This window comes from Diadema setosum, chromosome 19 (genome assembly GCF_964275005.1).
Source record: "Diadema setosum chromosome 19, eeDiaSeto1, whole genome shotgun sequence".
Taxonomy (NCBI): Eukaryota; Metazoa; Echinodermata; class Echinoidea; order Diadematoida; family Diadematidae; genus Diadema; species Diadema setosum.
This window is the reverse complement of record NC_092703.1, coordinates 4,600,270-4,624,462: the sequence shown is the minus strand read 5'-3', so window position 1 is coordinate 4,624,462 and position 24,193 is coordinate 4,600,270. Positions and strand designations below refer to the sequence as shown.

Here is a 24,193-nt window from a genome sequence, read left to right as displayed (position 1 = left end):
ATTCTAGTCTGAGCCTTAAAAAACAGCACAAAAAACAAAAAACAAAACAAAACAAAATGGTTAAAACTTTGACTTTTACTACGGTACCGTGGTTTCAATCTTCTTAATGTCTAAAACATGGTTTGCATCCAAATAATAGTGAGTAAAAATTATTCAAAACTGAAGTACAAGAGCTTGGCAAGAGTTCCATATGTACAATGTACCCCTCCCCCTCTTTAAACAAGGAAAAACAAAGAGATCCTAATAAAAGTCTTGGCCTGTCAGTTTTATTAGGATCACTTTTTTATATATCAGCCATTTCAAGGCCAATTCTCATTAAAAAGAAAAAAAAAACATTGAATTTTCCTTGAAACTACATGCTCTTTCATATTTCACCAGAGGTTAAACCGCTCTGGCGTTCAGAACGGGCTGATTTTGCAACAACAGTCCTCAGTTCAACGGGTCAATTTGTAGATTTTATAGGACTTTTAGGTTTCTCATTATCTCACCAAAAATGTTATACGTGTAGACCTGAATCCTCACCTCAACCAGTACTGTACAGTCCCTTTAAATTGAAAAAAAGACAAAGAAAAAAAGAATAAATAGGGTCTAGACAATGTACAGTGTAGGCGATAGGCTAGGAAGTAGGATAGGCCCAAGTGTTAATGTAACTGTTATTGTTAGGCCCTACTCATGTTTTCTAAACGTTTGACTTACCTGGCACATAAAAAATCTGATTGAATTTTCATAGGTGAATGGCTTTAACTTGTTAGTGTTAGCATGGTTAGGATAACGTTGACCTTGGCAGGGTGACCATGGTGACGCGGCCCCGGATTCCTAGGTTTACCATTGTGGGATTACTGTATGAAACTAGTCAAATCGTGATATCGGTCCCCTCTCGTTCTGCGTGTGCGTCTCCACTAGAACCTATGTGCAAAGTCTATCAGAGGTTGGAAGAAGTTCCCGGATATTTAGTATTGGCTATGTCGAAATGAATGGCTGTGAATAGAGTGGGGACCTATTTCGCGAAAATTCCATGAAACTCATTCTGAGAGCTCTAGAACTAGAAGACGACAACTCAACACAGTTCGGTGACACTGTCAGTCACTGATTTATCTTTCGTTTTGTGTAAAGAGATTACGATATGAACAGTAATTATCTGTAACGTTACAAATAGCCCGACCAGACGCTGTTAATACGCTACGCGATTGCGCTACAGCGGCGATAGCCCGACCAGACGCTGTTACGCTATGCGAAAACAGCCTGTCGCGACGTACCATGTACAGCGACTGGGCTGTGTATAGTTACAGCGGCGACTGTACAGCGGCGACTGGGCTGTGTATAGTTACTGTACACAATGCCTAATGAATGGGACTACAGCAAGAGCACTTTACCGGAAGAAAACATGGGGGTTCAGAGACACAACTCCCATTATGAAGCTTTATGAGATCTACAAAGATACCAACAGAACAAGAACAAGAATGCAGATGTTACCATCCAAATCGTATACTTACCACAGTTTCATACCATCAGAATTTTCCGGGTCTGACCCATTCGCCTCCAGAAGTGTACGTTGTGTTGCTTTTGTAAATGGACAAACGCATAACGATGCTCGCGTGTGTGGATGTGATGTGAGAGGGCAGCAAATCCATTTACATCGCGCGCGTCACATACGCATCACCGTGAAAGACTGAACAAAGAAAAGAGGAGGGAATGGAGGAGTAGCGGAAGAAGAGGATGGATGATAAGGAAGATTGAAGGTGACGGTTCAACAAAAGAGATTCAATCTGTGCTATGTAGTATCCTATATTTAAACCCATTTCATATTGCAAACACAAACCTGAATGTGATGACGGTACTTGTAAGCACAAATGATCTTCAACCTTTTGTACTCCTCTTTATAACATACTGAACTATTATCAGGTTTATTACGCCGAAACACTTAAAAGTTCCTAGAAATTTCACGACTTTGAAGGATTATTCCTTCACCTACATCAGATGAAAAGCTTCTTAAGGAGTTGTTGGATTTTGTTTTCATTTCTTTTCGAGTAAAAGTTACGATTATCAGTCCTGTCATGCCAGTCAGTGTCATGATAAAGTATAGAATATAAGATCAAACATATATTTTTATTTGCAGTGTGAGCGAATATAGAACGAACTGCCTGCCGTTACAAACTGCCATTATTCTTTCTCCCTTCACTTTCATTATTGTTGGTCACTGCCTGCAGCTATGTCAAACCTATGCAGATATCATATTGGCGCCTGCCCGCGGAATGATGTCAATGGACGGATCTTCAATCTTGGTGCCAATGACGGGAAGCAAAAGGCGTAAAACTGGATATACCTGTATGTCGTTACGGAACTTAATATAGGCAGGTGATGTCTAATTTCCACCATCCTGACCCCCCCCCCCCTCCCTTTTTATTTTTTTTTTTAAACATACGATTCTTGAATACTAATCCTAGCTTTCAATAAGCAAATACGTACAGTAGATTAATAGGTGAGATACTTTTTTGTATTTATGTTTTCATTTATTTTTTTCAATGATTTATACAAATAGCACATAACAATCAAATGTAACATTACAAATGAGAAGACAATAAAAAGTATTACCTTTATTATCAGTTATCTCTTTTTGTGGAATACAAGCAGAACAGGATAGACTCCTATAGTTGTTGTTGTTGTTGTTGTTGTTGTTGTTGTTGTTGTTGTTTTAAGCAGAAAATTTTATTTACTTCCTCGTTCAAACTCACTCTTCGCATTTTATTCGAATCCACAGTGACCGCAAGTTCTTTTCTTATATTTCACCAACAGAGTGCAATTTCATTGAGGTAACATACTTTCGGTCGAACAACAAAATTACGTATAACAATTCGGAACGCAAACGCATTTACAGACTGTATGATATCTAATCTGACATTAAAGAAGCAATATTGACTTCTATCGTTATACTGCTTTTCAGTCACTTTGTACATATTCATTGAGGAGAATGTTTGTTTTGTAAAGAAGGTGATGCATGTTTGCTTTCCAACTCATAAAGTATTCAGTTAAAGGGATCGTATATTTTTGGTTGAGACATAATTTCAGGTTTCTATCATTTTTTATGGTGAGATAATGAGAAACCTCTTATGAAATGTGAAAAAAAGATGCAATTCCATGAGGAATTCAGCGTTTATTTGATGAAAATTTGGTTTTGAAACGGTTGAGATATCAAAAACAGAGCGATCCTAATAGATAGTGGGACACATCTTTTACTACGAATGTTTTGTTTTACTTTGTGTTTGGATGTCTCAGCCAATCAAAAACAGATTTTCATCAAACAAGAATGAATTCCTCTTGAAATAGTATGCTTTGTATTATTTCATAAGTGGTTTCTTAAGTAGCTCGCAAAAAAAAAATAAAAGTCCAATCCTCACCTCAGCAATACAATTTTATATACCATCCCTGAAAGTTGTTTTGCTCACTTTCTGTTGAGTTGCAGAACAGAAGACATTGTCACATAACCATAATTTTAGTTCTTATCAAGAGCTACATGCTTGGCTACTCTAAATGTTTTTTTTTTCTTTTTATCTACTCCCCATCAGGCATCAACAAACAATGACGATAGTCATGTGCAAAGTAACAAACAGTTCTCCGTCGACCAGTTTAAGCAAAACATGAAATTCGGTTAAATTGCGATTGGATGTTCTTTCCTTTTCTTGAGCGCATATACGAACAAGAAAAATTATGCTCTACATAATTTACAAGTATTATGTAGCTATAATACAATTAATAACTTTCACGAATAGAAATGATATCAGTGTCAAGCATTCTAACCTATGCGCTCAGTTTAATGCTGCGTTAATGATTACAGTGATCATTGCCACCATTTTATATTTTGTTTCAAGATGACTAAAGTAACTTTATTAGTGGAAAAATGAGTAAAGAAATTAGGATTCCTACTTAAGTCATCTTGAAATGTTAATGTTGTCAATGATGACTGCATGAAACTAATACTTCATTAGTTTCGCTGTCTTAACTTCATGGGAATAAGTTTGCTCTCCTCGAAAACGTTAATATTGATTAAATTTATTAAACCTGTTATGAAAAGCAAAACACAAACAAACAAACAAACAAAACTCCACTTCCGCTTAGATGGTTGCAGGATTCTTTAGAAGTCAACCGTTGTTTGTTATTATTGAAAATAACAATGACAACGCCTATACATGTATGGAGGAAGAGCAGTGCTATAGCACAATCGATATTGATGCTTTAGTGAGGCTACGTATACCTTGTAGTCCATATATCATTATCATCTTATATTTCATAATTGAAAAAACAGCAACACTGTATAGAACAGTGATTAAAAATAATATGATCATACATGCATATATACCACCTATGAACTCTGCAGGGGGCATAATCGGCGGATACAGGAGGTGTCGTCAGTTACGTTATATTATCTGATAATTAGCTTTGATGCTCTGTATATAATAAGGAGATCTGCCCGTATGACTAATTGACATGGAAGAACTCACCTTGTTTTCCGCATTCTATCTCATTCAAGATTGTAAATCTTAAGTGCGAATTGCTGTCTTTGGAGTGAAAATTTGGTTGATATTGACTCTGTCCTTTTGTTCTTGCTTTCTATTGGATTATCCTTAATTAGCTTTGCCTCTTCCGCTGAGGATCGGAAGCGAGAACATGAGCCTGGCATCGTTGAAAACATAATATAATTATCATAGTTAAACGAAGAAAATGACACTGAACAAACTAACAACAAGCATGCGAGAACAAGAACAAAATATTGAATGACCACATTGCAACAACTGAATATAGAGAAGAGCAGACCATGAACAAAGACTCCAACCCCAAGCACCTTCTGATCTGGAGATTCCCCCGCCTGAAACCCCTAGCAAACGGGAGACTCCAACTTGATGTACGTGAAGCGCACACCACGAGTGCGAAGTCCCTTGCGGTCTAAGGTTTTAGATGCTCTCTCGCGCTATCTACGGCTTATTCACATGCAATGAAATTAAGTAAGAAATAATTTCAAGCGGGAGAAATTAAATCTCAAGCGGGAGAACTGGAGATTCTGCAAAACTGGGCTTTCGGCGGGAGATCTCCCGTCGACCGAGAGAATTGGAATCTCTGCATGAATGCAGGGCGGAGAATTGTGAATGCTTTGAGAGAGTATCAAGACAGAAGTGTTTGAAGATGCCGACAAGAGATCGTGTTGCGACGTAAATGGCTTTCGTGATAGTTGCACCATTTAGGCTTCTCAAAAGGTGCTTTCTTGTTGACTATGCTGCATGTAAAAGACGTGATACCCTGTTACTAGTATGGCTATTTACAATACTATAGAAATTCACTTTTCTAGGTCATAGCCAAGCCTACATAATATCTTAAACCTTAATTGGACAATACTTTGATTTAAGATGCATCATTATCAATCAGATGTAAACTTACTTTTGACACTCGGCTATAAACTGATTCTGTTCAACAAGAGCCGTACTTAAGATACAATGTAGTTGTTTTTACGACATACTACTATTTCAATACAAATTGACACTTACAAAGAAACAGTTGTTTTGTTTTTTATGTATGCCTGTTAATGAAATTTGTATTTTTTATATTGTAAACTGACTGTTTTGAGTGCACCAGGTGGGTTGGGGAGGATGGCCTGAGGGCCTAAATCATTTAGTTGGCTCTTTCCAGACCCGGGCTGCCCAACCTGGTGCCCCCTTACCACTCCAATGTACAATTTTCTGATTTCGAAAAATGTATTTGTGATTGAAAGCCGAATAAATAATAATAATAATAACTATTAATTATCATTTAAAAGGGGTGAGAGACATTTAAAAAAGTTTAGTAAGATCTAACTATCAAACACTCAGTGAGTTTTCTTTTTTTACCTGACTAAAACTCCAAATTACGAAGAGTTTCTACCATTATCATAAAATTAGAAGAAGTTTGACCCATCCTGAAAAAGAGGAACTTTAATACGCATGATTAAATGATTGAGGAATGAATGTTGTCTAGATTAAAGGTAATAGATTATGAAAGACACAGCCAGAGAGAATCTTATAGGAATAACCTGCCCATAAAGCAGAGCATCCACAATAAAAGACGGTCCAGGTGAGAGAAGGTGAAAAAGCAATAAAGTAGTCCCGCCATAGATAGATCATCACATTCTGAAATATGAGAATGAATGAGGGAAATGAAAGAGAGGAGAAAGATGAGATGAACAATGTTTGCCGTGATAGAAAAACATAACAGAACACGACGTCAGTCATTGTTATTCAGTGTTGGTTAAGGTTTGGGTTCTTTAAAGCCAGTCGAGACACAATTAAATTGTTCATTGCTTCGAAGCTGGTAATCATGGTACTGGTAAAACTACTGGTGAATAGCTGAATTATGTAATTCCTAATAGAAAGCACCGCCCCGTTGCATGAAGCCTGAGAGTGTCACATATATTGATATCGTTAATGAGGAAATACGTAGTGTTTTCATCTCTATCTTTTTTAACTTTCATTTGTAGTCATTTATCATTAGACTGTATCACCTATTACCAATTTATGAGATTAATATGAGATATTTATTGTATTGTGACTATATCATACCACACAGCCGTGATAACGACCGAAAACATGGCAGAGTGGAAAGTGTGGGAAAAGCATCGTCACCTGATATTGGCCCCTTTATTCACTCTATACATAATACATTATCACATTATCTAAATCATATATTTTAAATCGTTCACCATGTGTTCACGACTTGCCAAATGTATACACATTTTCACTCCATGTGGAGTATTACAGGCTTCGGCTCGCGGACTTCATCAACTTTCAACTATATTTTCATCTCCATTTAATAAACAGGGTACAGAATATATTTGTAATACAATTTGAAATACGTATATTAACAAAATACATGTGACCGTGAGTAACAACATAATTGCATTTTTTAAGGTATATGCATAGTACAAGGATGGGAATGGAAATGGAGGGTCCCATACACTAAAAAGCAAAGCTTGTACGATGTGACTCTCAGAAAATACATAAGAGAACGAATAATGACTTAATGAAGCTACAAACAGATATATGAAACAAAATCAAAGAAACCAATGTCAACTGACATGAAATCAAATTAGATAGGAAAGAAAAAAAAAAGAAAAAAGGGGAAAAAATAAACTACAGCATGCATCCGCCATCGTGTTTGTTTGGTGGAGCTTTCGTTTTCAGTGACTTCAACTTCAATGAAATTCCTGCCGACGTATTTTATCCATGACAAGTCAGTTTATAGTCATTGTTTATTATTACGACAGAAGACAGAAGACGACGTAATACAGTTCAATGCGTGGTTGACACTCTTGATATAGCACATACATAATAATGTACCAGTACTACACCAGAGTCCACCTGGAATTCTTCTCAAGCTCATTTTGAATGTCATTTCTGCACAAACACAGCAACTGTGTTGCTGTGTTTCAGAAAAACAACTGTCTTCTTCCTTTAGTCAAAAAAAAAAATGATTATGTCACATAAAGTTGTAGAATAAACATAGGTATGAGTTTCTCCTATAAATACTGTGTATCTGTCTCCCTCTACAAATTAAATTTGTTAAGATCGCAACTGCTGATCTGTAGAAACCAGTGGGACTCGAACGTGTCATCATATCTACTGCTTTCCGGGCAGCGACACTACCACCAGGCTGTCCCTGGTTGCCGGCAGTGACACGATGAACATGAAACAAATACCCAAACTCCGAAATACTGACATTGTTATGTTAATTGTCCAAGGCGGACAAGGCATATTGAATGAAAGAAAGATATTATTCAATTTGTAGAGGGAGACAAAATGAAGAAACTCACTCATGAGCCTGCACCCCTCTGAATAATATATCTTTCTTTCATTTAATATTGTACCTTGTCCGCCATGGACAATTAACATAACAATGTCGGAAATTGGGAACTTGGGTATTTGTTCCATGTTCGTCGTGTCACTGCCGGCAACAAGGGACAACCCGGTGGTAGGGGGTCGTCCCACTAGACCGATACTCACGAGTCATACAGCCCACGAGTTCGACATTGAAAACAGGTCCATGAGTCAACAGCTCACGAGTCATATAGCCAGTGAGTTCGACACTAGGCAAATAAAGTCCAGAGGTCGACACTAGGTAAAAAGAGCCCACGAGCTTGACAGACACAACACGGGGCATAGTGTGTCGGTCTCATGGACCTTGTTATCTTAGTGTCGAACTAATGGGCTGTATGACTCGTGAGCTGTGTAACTCATGGGATGTATGACTCGTGGGCTTTATGACTTGTGAGTGTCGGTCTTGTGACGTGCACCCGGTGGTGGAGTGTCGCTGCCTAAAGGAAGCAGCTAGTAGATGACAGGTTCGAGTCCCACTGGTTCCTCTTTTTCCGATAAGTTTGTTATAATTTTCAGATCAGCAGTTGCAATCTTAACAAATTTAATTTGTAGAGGGAGACAAATTGAAGAAACTCACACCTGAACCTTTACCCCTCTCAATAATATCTTTCTTTCAAACATAATATTATACACTTCGATAATTTTCCCTGATATTTTCTGAGTTCACCACCCAAGTAAAGAACAAGACTAATTGCAGCGGTCCGCTGTGCATTTCACCCAATTAATCTTTGACAGAATCATATTCCTCTGTTGATGCATTCAATTCAATTCAATTCAATTAAATCATAGTTTATTTCCAATCAACGAAAATCAAAACATAGTACAAAGTAACATGTCATGAAATAATATTGTTCAAACATTTGAAAAAGATTCATGTAGTATCCGAGAGAAATAATATAACATATATATATATATATATATATATATATATATATATATACATATATATACAATAATTAGGAGGAACAATGCATATATACTTCGTGGGCGTGCGGAAAATAGATTCGTTTATGAAAAATAGTGATCCACTAAAAAGCAAAGCTTGTGGGACGTGGATCGCTAGATGAATAATGAGTAAATAATATATTATTCGAGGTTTTTTTTTTATAACTACATGTATTGTATTTAATATAGATTAATTCAGTCATTTGTAAAGATATACATGTAGTTATATTGAGATACGTAGGTCGGAAAAATTAACGCTGTTTGCGTGAGAACGAAAGAAGTGTTTTGAAGTAATAAATTGTGTAGATAATGGTATGTTGTCAATTATTTTCCTACACACACACACACACACACACGAAGATAATTCTAAAATGAAAATATGAGATTAAATCGAATCAGATGAATGAACAAACAAAAACTCAAATCAATGAGTTCAGAATAATGCTTGATATTCCTCAACAATTGACCGTTCAATAAAGATAGAAATAAACACTAATTTCAGTAAGAAAAAAACAAACCGTAATTTCCTCCCCAGCTGGTATTGTTGACGTTAATTGATTATGGCACATGACAGAACCATTTTAGAGGAAAGAAAATGATTTGGTAATCTTGTGTCCCTCATACTTGTTCCGGGTTCAATATAGGAATACTTCAACGCAATATATTGAAAGGCAGTTCATTTTCAAGTTCTACCCAAAGAGTGATGTTTATATAATAAGATCACAACAACAACAAGCATATATATGACAATTCAAATTACATTTTATCAGCACCACTTATTAAAAATCTCATCATTGAAACGAATATTACATGAATTCCAAATAAGCACACATCACATTCATTTAACGTCAATACAGTGATTTCGGGGAAAATGCACTCAAAATTTACTTCACAAGGTCATTCTATAAAAGAAGGACAGTAGCTGAATATAAGCCAACAGAATTGTCATGACCATTTTTTTTTTTTTTTTTTTTGCAGACGAAATATACCCCTTCCATAAGCGCAGTTTCGGTACGCTAGTTTGTGTTGAGAGGTTGTTTACCTCGAATTCGAATAACGATAACAAAAAAGGAGTATCAGGACAACCAATCCACTTCTGCTTATATTATGTCAATTTGTATTGCTACATATCTGTCGTTAATTCTCCATATAAGGGTTAGATATCCCGTTATTTTTTTTTTTTTCGAGAACATGTCAGGATTCAATTTGTTCATATCATCCTTTCCGGGTTATAAATTAAAGCAGGCAGAAATCCATCGCTAGCAAACCCCAGGCCACGGAGTCAAACTCTGCTATTCCATCTACAGTAGATAGGAAAACACTTTATCTTCGACAAACCACAGCATAATCTATACCTCTGTCCGTGCAGGTTGTATTCCGACCGCGAAGGTCGGAATCAGGATTGTGATACAGCATCATTATACACCTTCGGGCCTGTAACGGGCAATCCACAATTTGTGGTTTGTGGTGTTATCGAAGTGCACGTACGTCTCCTTAACTCGATCACGTTATAAGGTTGCGTTACAAGGACAGATTAAAGCTTCTGTGTATAAATGTATCACACAGCAGCTTTGTAACACAGACTACTTTTGAATATAACACGACTTGGAAAAGAGTCTTTCAATTACATGTTTTTTTGAAAGATATCTTTTATCATAGAGCTAAGAATCGTAAGCTCTTAGTGAGAATTTGCATGCTAAAATATCCTTTTTGATACGACATTCGTGAGCCTTTTTCCAACTAAATTTGGCCGTTCAACCATAGGCCTACTTTCTGATTGGGATGCATATACAATACCCACTGACTAACTATCTTGTTTAAATGTGTTTTGTGCTTAAACAGAGCACACAAAAAATAAAAACAACATCAACAATAACAACGGCAACCACAACCACAACCACAACAACAATAGTGCTCACCTGTAACCCATTTTTGGTCCTTATGGTTAGACTTTAATTCAGGGGCTTTATTCTTTTAAAATATATGCATAAAAATCGTTAGCGACTCCATAGCTCATTCGGATTTGCGTCTTCTAATCACTTTCCTTTGAAATGTACGTCAAGCAAATTCAATCCAGGCCTCTAAGCATAAAGAAGTAAGGCAATACTCTTGACACGCTCTGCCGCTTTCATGTCGAGCCTTCCTGAATACAAATGCTTTAATTAGAAGATGGAAACTATACGTGTTGGAATATGTAAAATCTCCCGAAGACGTGAGTAACGACTCTCCCATGTTGTCAGCTTTCGGAGAAGGAAAGATTTGACTAACAAGGTGCGTCGTTGTTTGGAACCAAACAGGCTTTTGATTCTCCAGCATGAGCTAAGAAGAAAACTGGATGTGACTATTTAAACTGTTTCTTTCCGCGTAACCACGTGTCGGTGAATGAGAAAGACGCGTGATTTTGAGAGGGGCATGAAGCTGTGATAACTGTCTTGTCTGTCTGATTGGTGAGTATATCTGTATACCATGTTATTTTCGCGTACAGATATTTTCGCGAATGAGGGGGCCATAGACGTTTTCGCGAGATGTTGTTTTCGCGAATTGACGCAAACGCTTAACGTAAATGCACTATTACCCAAGCGCATGGAGACATTCTCGCGTGTTGTTAAATTTGCGATCCAACTGTGATTCGCGAAATTCGAGAAAATTAAACCCTCGCGAAAATAACAGCTTATAGTAGGGGATGGAGGGACGAGCTGAGAGATGAATGCTGAAGGCAAAGGTTCAGATGGAGAAAAAAAAATGACAAAAATGACAAAAATTGAGAGAGCACAGACAATAGACAAAGAGAATGAGAGGGTAGAGAGAGAGAGAGAGAGAGAGAGAGAAAGAGAGAAGAATGAGATGAAGGACTTTGTAGAGCTGAGATTATGTACAAATCCCTGTGAATGTTAAGAAAGTGTTATGTAATTTCATGAAGATACATAAAAACTATATACACTCTTCCGAACGGCGCACAAGGCAATAATTCTATTAATGACACAATCAATTACCGACATGATACCAAAAGGATTCCAATTCACAATTCACTATAGCATTCACGAGCATCTTTATGAATTCTGCGAACTTAGCCAAAGTGCCCAATCTATCAAGGGGTATAATATAAATCCATGAAACTCGACTATTTAATTTGCAGAGCTCCTTCTTTATAGCTTCAATCCATTCTTGTTTTATTGACGTCACTTCCTATGTATTTCCCAATATGGGACGTTCAGATGCTGTTTCGCCCCATATACACCCAATCACCCCCTCCCCCCCCCCCCTCCATCCACCCACCACCATCGCCAACATCACGGCGTTTTTTCCCCCTTACATAAGTTAGAATACACACGATCTATTTGCATCGCGCGTGCGTCGATCGAGAGATTGTAAAATTCGTTCACGCCGACTCACGGAAATGATTTGACAGGTTCAACGAGAAATCATTCTGTCATTTCGCTTCCACTCGGCAGAGCGCGCCAAAAGTTCGGTGTCTATTTGTTGTATTAACCCTGTTTGTTGGAAACACTCGGCTTTCGGTCAGGGACTTCTTCATCCTCGGAAACATTTAAACCAGTGAGTTATTCTTGTTCTCTTTTTTTTTCATCCCTGTCAATTTCCATCTCTTTTGTTTTCATTATACATATCTATCAATAATGTCGTGTGCTGTAGACGTTGTCTTTTTATACAGTTTTGGTTAAAGCATGTTCCTCTATAGTTTTATCATGACGTAGTGAATGAGATCATTACAGGAGAATCAATTCCTGAAATTCAATTTAGCACCATATTTTAGCAAAGATTTATATAAAATGTAAATAACTTTGTACTGATCCATTTTCTACGGGAACAGATTACAATCATTACAGAGCGAAATAATATACCTAAAGAGTAAGAAGCAAAGGATCTCATGTGAATGCAAAATCCTTGGTTTTAATATTCTAAGCATTCTGTGCTGTGTAATTGATACTAATGACGACAACAGTATGTGAAAAACAACACATTTATCTTTTCTTGACATAACGACGTTCAAGAGTAGACCAAGATTTAAAATAAATCCCTGTAAGCCGAGTACTCGACAATGATGTGATCATTGTGGCATTTACTTCAATCTTCATGCCTAACATTTGCCTAATCTATCATTCTTTCTTATTTGACATAGGCAACCACTAACGTAAACTTTATGATTATGAGATAGAGATTTGCTACTTGATATTTGGTATTTGGTCATTGAGCAATTGAGTGTATGAAATCAGGAAATATACGGCCAAGGCTTTGACATTGGCATAAGGCTATATAATCGTATTTTAGTTCAGGGAATGTTCCTTCTGTACACGAAAGCTAAAGACCATCATTGTTATGTGCAGTGTCGAATGTCAGTGAATATTACATATCAAACTTTATAATCGGCCACTCAGATAAATCAAATTGGTCAAATAACGTTACAGACACATCTCGCTTTTTAGAAACATGGAGAGAAACATGGAAAGAAAAGTGACATGGTTATTAATTGATATGAAAGAACTACTTTTTTTTCTGATGAGCTATTCTACATGTGAAGGCGGGATTTGACTGTCCTTTAAATGTATTACACAGATTTCAGGGATTCAACTAGAAATACAGAAATTCAGTTGATATAATAAGTAAAAATGTTTAAGTGATAAAATTGTTTTCTGTTGAACATTGCAATAGGAAGATGTACGGTATGTTTCATGAATAAAAGTGTGATAAACTCTGAGTACTCAGGACGTTAATGTTCAATCATGTAACTACGATGAAGTATAAATGTCCCATGTTTGCTTTGACCGAAATTATAGAGATGCATCAAGAAAAAAAAGGCAGAAGTTTCGTTCAATTTGGACATCTCTGAGACAGAAACCTTTTTGAATGTTCAAGTTTGTATATCGCTACCAAATTTTCATTAGACAGCGGTAATTGGTAATGGCTGCGACTACAAAATTTACGTAAAATAAAGGTGGCTTTCATATGTCACCACCTCACAACATTCTATTTAGATGTATCTAATGGTACAATTGGTATAAAGAAATCACATTCATTATTACAAAGATAAACCGAATTAAATCCAACGTTACTAGATTTTTACAATACGGAAAAAATAGATTAAAGATAACAACTCACTTTTAATTTGATTTGAAAGAAGAAAATTTCATTTCATTTGATATAGTATACAGTAAAAGAGTTGTGATCAATATCAAAGCACTTGAAATATTTTGAATTTTTTTTTCACTTTCTAAAACATAGCATTGCACTTTAAGTATTTTGAAATCCGACATCAAATGAAGAACGTGACCCTCTAAGCACACGCCTCACTTCTCTCAACTTTCGCGAACGTTCATTGTTTGTTTGTTTTTTTGTTTTTTTTTATGTTTTTTTACGAACATCAAAATTATGTTCTTTTTTTCCGACTCGGCATTCTTCTTTGCTTTTCGAAACACATCTTCCTCCGATTAATAAACTCCTGAAGACACACATAAACTGAAACAAAATGGAAATTTTCTTTCTGCGATTTTTCTCCACTTTAAGAATTGTGACACGGTCTTCCTGTTGATTTCGTCTCGGTTTCCTGCAAGCATTGTCGTGCATTTTAATACGACGAATTAAAGTCACGTATGAGTAAGAAAGACAGCCAATTCTTAGATGCCTTCTCACGTACTACTAAAATCCGGCTTACTTGATAGCAGAAAATTGAGTTTGTGACATGTCGACAGCTTTTGAATATCAGATGGGGAAAAGAAAATGACTCTCTATATACCATGACCGGAGTAACATTGACTAATTGACCTAGCGGTAAATGAATTTGTTTGCATCGAAGTAGATGTTGTATACGTCCCGCAAAAAAAAATCATGATCTAGCGGTAAATTAAAAAAAAAAAGTAGATGCATTTGATTGCATTTAAGTAAATGTACACGTCCCTTAATAATTTACAAAATTTATATCCGTCGTTAGTATGTATTCATTAAGCATTATCGCAGAATTATGATTTAATGAGGACATTGAATTTTTCATAAATAACTGTATTCGGATATCAAAATGACTATTATTCACTGAGAATGAGAGGTACATCCTTATTACTTCAGACTTTTGTCTTGGTCCTTCGCTTTGATGTACCTATTAAGATGACAGGAAAAGTGCTTCCAAGCTTGTACTCAGCAATAATAATGTGCAAAATTAGATAACATAAAGATTTGTAAACGTGTTTTTTTTTTTTATCTTAAACATTAAATTGAGCATGACCTAAACCCAGCAAATTATCGCATGTGGTACATTGAATCCTAAACGTTGTACCACTTAGCATACTTGTTGGAGTTTTAAAGGGAGAAGGAAACCGCAAGATTAAAGTGGTCCACGTATGGGTTTAACGGGTCATGTGAGATGTAAGTATCGTTGCTGATGTGAATTCGGATGCGGAATGGGACCCACCTCATCTGGTAGTCATGCCTGCAGGGATTTACGGGCTCCATCTTTCCATATACACCCTCCCGCTTCCTGAATGGTCTTGAAGAGCAATGTTTTCCATTAGACTGATTTAATCACTGCTCTTCCTGCACGCATGCCTGGAATTCGACAAGAGAAGCCAGACTTAATTGAAGCTTCTCTCTCAGCCAAAATGCCGTAATTAAAATACGAAAAAAAGTAACAACAGTTCTTTTAATCTATATGAGATTATAACAACAACATCAACGGTGCTTTTTTTAATCTTTGTGCTATATGAACACATATCTTACGCATCTATCCAGCATAATATTATATTATCTTTATGAAGTTTTGAACGCTTTGCATCACCTTTGTATAGGCAACTGGTTATTTTTTTTTCTCCTGAGTCTTGTGAGTGAGATAATAAGACTGACATAGCAAGGAATGGTTAAGTTGATAGTTATCTGTCTGCAAATATTGAATTTAAGTAACTCTGCAGTGTGTCTAATTTGTGTGTACAAACCCATGGACAGCATATCAGTGAATCATAAGCAAGTTTTTTTGTTTTTTTTTAAGTTCTCAAATACTATCAATAAACTAAAGCAGATTTGGTTTTGTATTCAATTAGTCACCTATTGTTTTAACAGCATGGCATTAGAAAAAGAGAAGAACTTTTAATTTTTTAATTGAGTACCAGAAAAAGATGTGTGTGTGTGTGTGTGCGCGCGTATGTTTGTGTGTGTGTTTGTGTGTGTTTGTGTAGCAGGGTGTATAAGGCTGTCTAGACTTTATGCCTCCGTGAAGTAGACAACATTTGAAGCGAGGTATCTGGCTGAAACGTCATTGTGAGTCAAGTCAAGCACTTTGAATTGCTCGCCATTGAGAACATGAAGATAAACATAGGCCACTTGAACATACCATAACATACGTGAATAGGCAATACTAAGGCCTGAAGCCAGAATTACAGCTAGATTAGGAAACGAAGGGGGGTATGAAATGAGTGAGAGGTGCGAAGGAATTAGAGGACTGTGTCGCCTTTTTCAGCAAAAGTCGGCTTGACAAGCCAATTCAGAAACCAAAAAGACCATTATTAATGCCCGGTGGCTAACATTGTTTCTATTCTTGCACGACGAAGTATACGGATAGAAGGACAAATAGAATGAGAGAAGGAAAAGAAAGAAAGAGAGAGAGAGAGAGGTGGGGGGGGGGAGGGAGAGAGAGGCAGATAGGGACAGAGCAGAAAGCGGAGATAAAGGTGGGGTATAAAGGTGTTATAGGGTGAATATGTACAGTCCTAAACAAGGTACCTTTTCTTTGAGTTCATCTTTTACCTCCTGGTTTTCGTTACAAATTATTTCAAAATGACATCAGAGGATTGCATCTTGTTCTCATAAATCAGATATATTATAATCAATTATTGCATAATGAAGCTTTACAACATGGCATTGTTAAAACCAACATATCAATTCAATTTTAATTTTCATACGTATCTTGATTCGATGTAACAAGTGTGCACGCCATTTCTAATGACATTTTTTTTTCCTCAGTAAGCATGTGCCAATCTGTTTGACTTCTTGTAAGAAATGATTACACATCAGCTTAATTAAGTCACACAGTTAAAGGTCCTGTTTACCTTTGGGAGCAATGATTAAAAAAAAAAATCAAGATCTCACATTTGATGCATACGCGTGGGTCTGTTCAGGGAGCACCTCCCTGGTCTGTTGTATCACAAAACATCCTACCATATAAGATTTTTGCAAGAAAGCCTAAAATATAAGGAGATATCAGTATTTTTCTCATTAAACCGTAACTGTAGACGGTTTAGTCTGGAATCATTTTTACTATAACTATTGTTCACATTTTGTGTATTTAACAATACTTAAAATTGATTATACGGATTCAAGTTTTTACAGAGGTCGTTTCTATCCATAACTCACATTTTAGACCTATTTCAGAGCACTAACGCTGGGTTTTTGTTTCTTCTGCAAATGGTAAATAGTATGCCTTTAAGCACTACAATGTATGCTTTCATCTCAATGTTATCCTTGTATAGTTCATAATAATCGAATGATCTGATTGTTTCGTATGGGTCATCATGTAACGTCATCTTTGCTAAAATTGGCGTTCTTTTAGAAACAACAGCAACAACAAAACATATGAGCTGATAGATAATTGTTTGATATTTGGATAGAGATCTGTCTGATATTACTGCCAGTTCCCGAGTTCATAATGAATACGATGTCCCTCTGTGTTTCTTTTTATAGCTTTCATTCACATGACCATTAATGTTTTCCATAATTGTTGGTGTCAATCCTCGTACCCATGGACAATGTTGTGAGTTAAATGCATCAATACATCAATTGTCTCAAAATGTGTCGTAAAACTGAACACTAAAAAAATATCTCGATTGAGAGAACCTCTGTTAACCATGTCAAGTCATTTGAGCTTATTTAATTTTACATTTGTAGGAACGAGTAATCTAATTTAGATGATTCTGGTCATGACAGTACAGGAGCAATACTAACACCATACGTAAAAACTATAGAGGGGGATGAAATGCACGATTGATAGAGATATGACGGTGTGAAATTCATTGTGTAATTGATATTATCTCAGATTAAGGTGTGAGTCACCTGACTAGGATCGTTTGACTTCTTCATTCCAATGCATTCATTCGTATTATTCTTATACGAATATAGATTACAGTGTATGCTTGTTACAAACAAAAACAAGTACAAGGCCCTCGTAACATTTAACTGGTCGCAATGATATCATGAGATAATACACTGGATATTTTAACACAACCAAAAACGGCGTCGTGATGTAGTGACAGTTACATTATGGTCACTGATGTAAAGATTTCATTGTCCACATTAATGAACGCCAGGTGGACAGCGGGCGCTTTGAAGGCTCCCTATACACTCTCGCGCAGGATTACCGTACATCGAAGGAAACCATGGCCTCTTGGAGCTGGAAACTCTACGTGTGTTGCTTGTCTCTTCTCATTTTCTTCGTCTTCTCCACTTACCCCGGAGCCTACGCCTCAGAGCGGTGTGAACGGAGGGAACCACAAAGTTTTCAGGTAAACAGCAATTATTATACCTGTTGCAAATATTCCTGTATCAACCAGTCCTTATGTAGACCTATATACCTATTTTATTATGTTTGTATTACGACCCTCATTATTATAGAAAAAAAAAACTATAGTACCATTCAATTCCCCATGTATTTTTTCCCTACAAATTAAAGTATCGGATTTAAAATTCTAAACGCTGAAGTCTCGCCTGATGATTGTCGCCATATCAAATCCATTTTTTTAGAATGTTGAATTCTCATGCATCTCATTGTTCTGTTGGGTAAATACATGAACTTCTATCAAAATCCCTGTAAGGAACATTTCATTATGTGTTCATTGTTTCGTGGATTTTCATGATCAGCACAGGTCTCAATTAATTTTTTGTTCTTTGTCCCTTTTTGTGATCTTTTTTTTTCTTGAATATTTCGATTATTTTGTATTACGTGCGACATCAATGACTTCATTTATAGTTCATTTTGTATTACGTGCGACATCAATGACTTCATTTATAGTTCATTTTGTAGATATAGTATAAATTTTCCCTCTTCATCTACACTTTGCATCGTCCATCTTTGAAAATCCAAGCAATAAAGTGTAATGTAAGGTATCATCTTTGAACCCACTGCAAGAGAACCTTTTACCATTACCGTCCTGTAATTTTGTAACGCAAAGAATTTTGCCTCGTTAATAGCAAACGCTATATGTAATGAAAATGATTGTAGTTCAATGTATTTGTTCTTGGCGGTTATCGGCTATACGGCACATCGTATACGATGCCTGCTATAGTATAGTTTGTATGTAGTGTGTAATATGATAACTTCGACAAGAATTAATTTTCTTTTATACTTTTCAAATTTCTGAACGCAAATTTCTGGTTTTGAAGTTGCTCCATGTTACTTTGCAGCATTTTGTGCACATATCAAATTATTTGGTCAAATACCAAGGGAGCATTTGTTGTTGTTTGTTTTTATTAACCATGAGAAAAATTTTGTTCATTGTCGATAAAATACAGTACCAGTGATACTTCGAGAAGATGCGAAGATTACTTAAAACAAACTGAATATATTGGATTGCTTTTATTATAGAAAACGTACAAAATGTTGTAACTTGCTTTTATTGTTCTCTTTGTCTCAGTGTCTATAAACTGTCTCGGAATGTATATTCTCTCTGAATATAACATTTGTAAATCCTTTGACGTGTTTCTTTTTTTTTTTCCACTGCCTAACACCAACCCCCAGAGATTATCAAATTTAGTCAATTCATGTTCGGTGTGGATGTTCGCGTTGCTGTGAACGTATTTGACCCACATGTGGATTTGACCAGCATCCACATGTGGCTACATGTTGTCCCCACTCACATCAAGTAGTGTGTACGTGCATAGCCTATGCAAATGCAAAGAGGTACAGTGTACTATAGGCTAGGGACTAGGGTACCTCCTTGTAGAGTACAAAAGCCAATGGGGAGTGCATGAGCACTATGGACATGGCCACATTACTTAAATGTCGAGGAGCAAAATCGAGATCGTTGCATTTTGGAAATGTTAAGAAATTTGTGGATATTTAATCCTACTTCCACTTGCCCAGTAAACCAAACGTTCATCACTGCGTCTTTTCACATTGACTTGACCCAAACGCAATCGCTTTTTTGTGGGTTTGTTCGTTTTTCGTCGTGCAAAAACATTCCTGCGCGTTTACTTCCACTCGCGGTGGTGTGAAGTTAAAACTACTTTTGGGAATTGATGTTATTTCACAGGTATCACTTGCATTAATCCGACGGTAGGTGTTAGCGCTAGATTCAATGCAGGTGAGTTGCAGATATCATTAGTCAAGTAGCAATATCTCCGAACATGAATGCACCCAATGTATAATGGTTAGAACCTCTTGTTGTCGTGAAGGATCCTGCTTTCATCCAACATCCAACAAAAAAAAAAGTGAAAAAATACAAAGCATGCATGAAGCAATCATATTATTTGATTAATTGAAAACAATGACAAAAAATAAAATTAAGGCAAAGCGAATTGTAGAGTAGGGCCTATTAATAATAAGGTATGAAATGTACACTAAGTAGAATAACTGATAACATTAGGTGTATGCTTTCAATAGCGTAACATATTATGAATTATTACCTATACGAGGTAGTTTTGCGAGGCAATTGCAGTTGATATTCTGCAGGGTTAAAGGTCAGCAGTTGTTATTTTGCAGGGTTAAAGGTCAGCAGGCAATATTCGTTCGCCTCTGCCGGTTTTCGCCACGTCGCTGCGTGTCGGTTTGTAGGTCCATGGTTACACACACCTTACCGTACACAAAACAATGTGTAAAAACAGTGCAATCTTCCGGTTTTCACCATTCACTTCGCACAGGGAGGTGGGAAGAGAAAGAGTGGGATCTCTCTCCCCACCTCCCTGCTTTAAATGTAAACATTCCGATTGTCCACGAAAAGAAAACATTCCAGGACGTCGCTGGGTGTCGGTCTAAAGGTAGATCTAAAGGTAGTCAAATGTGGCTTGATTTATATCATAGTGTATAGCCGTATTCACATATTTTCTTAATTTACCTAGGGGATAGGTAATAATTATGATATTGACTGGCCTTGAGGGAGATACCAGATAAATATTGCCCGCACTGAAAGAATATTGCCCTCGTCTTCGACTCGGGCAATATTCCTTCAGTTTGGGCAATATTTTCTGGTATCTCCCTCGAGGCCAGTTAATATTATATAATTATTTGAGTGCATATTATGCAAATGGAGAAAGGCGATGTTGTGTAATCTTAAAGAGGAAATCCAGTCCAAATATAAGTTATTCTGATAGAAAAGAGTTAAATTTTACAAGTTCAATAGTAAAAAAATTGACTGTAATCGGATGAAATATAAGGAAGTTATGACATTTTGAAGTTTTGCTAATTTCTGCAAAATAGTTCTTGTACAGTGGATATGAATATGCAAATGAGTGAGCTAACCATGTCATACCCTCACAATTTTCCATTGATCATGTACACAAAATGATGAAAATTCAATGTTTCTGTCATTGAAGTCTCAAACATGACGTTATTCCTGGTTGAATAACTTCAGAATAGTGATCAGTCAGATATATCAGGATTTGAGCCTTGGGCATAATTGCATTTGAATGAAAAACTGGACATTTCAAAACTTTATGTACAAAATATATGGCAAGTTGTGAGGGAATGACATGCTCACTTTGCCATTTGCATATTCATATTGACTGTTCAAGAACTGTCCCCCCCCCCTCAAAAAATAGTGAAATTTCAAAATGTCATAACTTCCTTATTTTTCATCCGATTTCGATCAATCGTATACCACTGAACTCGTAATAATATTACTCTTTCTTATCAGACTAAGTTATATTTGGAATGGATTTCCCCTTTAACGATTTCAAAAAATTGACCTGAAGACTGGAGTTGCATGTGTAATGATAGCAAACTCAAATTCCATCTTGGTACAAGGGAGTCTCACGCACGTCGAATCGTCTCCGCCATCAAACGACTTGTATTTTTACCCCCCCCCCCCTTGCAGGGATTTCAGACGGCGCCCTCATCGGTCATCAGGAGACTGTTAGCTGATTACTTACAAGCGAGAAAGATGAAATCACGGACCCGAGTTAGCTCCATCAGACCACGAGAGGTGAGCTAGAGCTCAGTGCCTTATCGGTGATTTACGTACACGATGCTCGAAGAGGAAAAACAAAATGTAGGCTTTTTTTATGCCTCCGCCAACGAAGTGGCCGGAGGCATTATGTTTTCGGGTCGTCCGTCCGTCCGTCCGTCCGTCCGTACGTCTGTACGTCCGTACGTCCGTACGTACGTCTGTCCGTCCCGTTTTGTTTTTGTCGATATCTCAAGAACCGTGTGGTGGTTTTGCATCAAACTTAGTATGAGGGTATATCCTGGGGGGATAATACTTTGTGTGGATTTAAGGGTCACAGGGTCAAAGGTCAAAGGTCACAGGTTATTTTGTGAAAAAAATTGAAATTTCATGTGTTTTTTCATATCTCGCAAATGGTTCAAGGTATCTTCATGGAACTTAGTATATATGCTTGTACCGATGGGCAGTGATTATCTAGGGAAGTTGGGGGTCATGGGTCAAAGGTCAGGGGTCAAAGGTCAAGGTTAACTCCTCAAAATATAACTACTTTCCTTATTATTATGCAATGCCTGAAGGATTTTTTTAAAACTTGATGTATGCATGTATAACGCAATATATTTTCTGTGGGAAGTTTCTTGCCAAAAGGTCAAAGGTCAAAAGGTCAAATGTCAAGTGAAAGTGCTAAATTGCACTTTTTCCTCCATATCTCAAAAGTAACTCAAGGTATTGTCATGAAACTTACATATTTATGCATGTTCTACCTAACAGTGATTCTCTTTGGAACTGTGGGGTCAAAGGTCAAAGGCCAGGTTTCGATAATACTATTTTACCATTGATACTGAAATTATACTTTTTCTCAATACCTTGAAAATTACTCAATGCATAAACTTGTAAAAGGGTCAAAAGTCAAGTGAAAATCATCATTTCCCCCAAATACCTGCACTCTGACGTTTTAATCATTCATCCAATTGAACCTAGTTCTAGGAAAGTGAACATTCAGCACATTTGTGGCAAAACTGTCATTTTAATATTTTGCCAGTTGTGTGAAACTGTCATCACACATTGTCAAGACATTGTACTATAGACCTATTTTAATAGGAGAACCATGCATTATGGCGGAGGCATACACCAGTCGCCGTAGCGACATTTCTAGTTTTTTCATTATTTCTTTATTTTTCGGGCGAGTGTTTCGAAAGTGATCTTGGCAGAATCGTAGCATTAGTAGTGGGGGGGGGTCTGAGTGTGTGTTTGTCTTGGCTGAAACTCTCTGTAATATAACTCCACCAACGTTTGTTAGTGTATACGTTTGTCTACTGACGGTGATGGGAAATCCGATTGCATATACCTCAGGGTTGATGCAATGTATAGAGGTATCAGATAGAAATTACGGTGTGCATAAATGCATATAAATGTATACGTGCTAAGTTCATAGTTAATGGTTCTCACTCATGTTACAGATGGGTCATTGGTTACACATTCAGGCCTCTTAAAACAAATTGCAATGTATATAGTATGTACGCTTCGGAAAATGTTCTGGATACTTTGTAGTAGGCAGGGGTGGCGGAACAGGGGAGGGTCCCCCCCCCAAAAAAAAAAGAAGGGAATGTGGTTATGTTTTTGCCACAGTTGATGAAATCTTGAAGTGTAGCGCGGGTAAGGCCTGTGTGTGTGTGTGTGTGTGTGTGTGTGTGTGTGTGTGCTTACCAGCTGAAGAAACCGGGAAATGGGACTAGAAAGTTGTGCTGAAGGGCTTTTTAGTTTAGTTTTGTTTTGCTTTTATGCTCGTTAGCTGATGAAACCCAAAAATGGCACAAGAAATACCAAACCTGCCCCCCCCCCCAATTAAAAAAAAACAAAAAACAAAAAACAAAAAACAAAAAACAAAAAACACCAAAACGTGGCGCCGGCTGTGGCAGGTGCTATGCGGTACTATCATGTAGGCCTATACACATACATGTACAATCTATGTATTGACAAACATGAATCACTGAATCCTCCATCGCTGCTCATCCTGCTATCCAGGTGTGTATCACTCAGGGAAACGAGTGCCAACCCGGTTCTTCCACCCCTTGCTGCGGTCGTATGGGCTGCTACACCTACTCTGGCGAGGAATGCGGAGAGGGCGACAACTGCATCTGTCGAAATAACCAATACCACCGCGACCCTTACTTCTAGACCCACATTTCATTCGGACCTCCACATCCATAGCGTTTGACCCATTCTATGAGCTGTGGTCAGACTAGCTTTTTATCTACCAACGCGTAT

General features: G+C 37.1%; 1 protein-coding gene across 1 annotated transcript; it reads left to right on the top strand.

Moving 5' to 3' along the window:
* The first annotated feature begins 2,298 nt into the window (after positions 1 to 2,298).
* LOC140242915 (uncharacterized) lies at positions 2,299 to 24,113 on the top strand. The gene is made up of 4 exons (XM_072322662.1): positions 2,299 to 2,355; positions 18,140 to 18,334; positions 21,860 to 21,967; positions 23,951 to 24,113. Exons 2-4 carry the CDS (start codon positions 18,209 to 18,211, stop codon positions 24,101 to 24,103), a joined length of 387 nt encoding a protein of 128 aa, XP_072178763.1. The 5' UTR covers positions 2,299 to 2,355; positions 18,140 to 18,208; the 3' UTR covers positions 24,104 to 24,113.
* The last annotated feature ends 80 nt before the right edge of the window (positions 24,114 to 24,193 follow it).

Excerpts from the sequence above, each read along its gene's own strand:
- LOC140242915 (XM_072322662.1), top strand. The coding sequence starts at position 18,209 with ATGGCCTCTTGGAGCTGGAAACTCTACGTGTGTTGCTTGTCTCTTCTC. Across the intron at positions 18,335-21,859 it reads GGGAACCACAAAGTTTTCAG|GGATTTCAGACGGCGCCCTC; the intron begins GTAAACAGCAAT and ends CCCCCCTTGCAG. Across the intron at positions 21,968-23,950 it reads GCTCCATCAGACCACGAGAG|GTGTGTATCACTCAGGGAAA; the intron begins GTGAGCTAGAGC and ends CCTGCTATCCAG.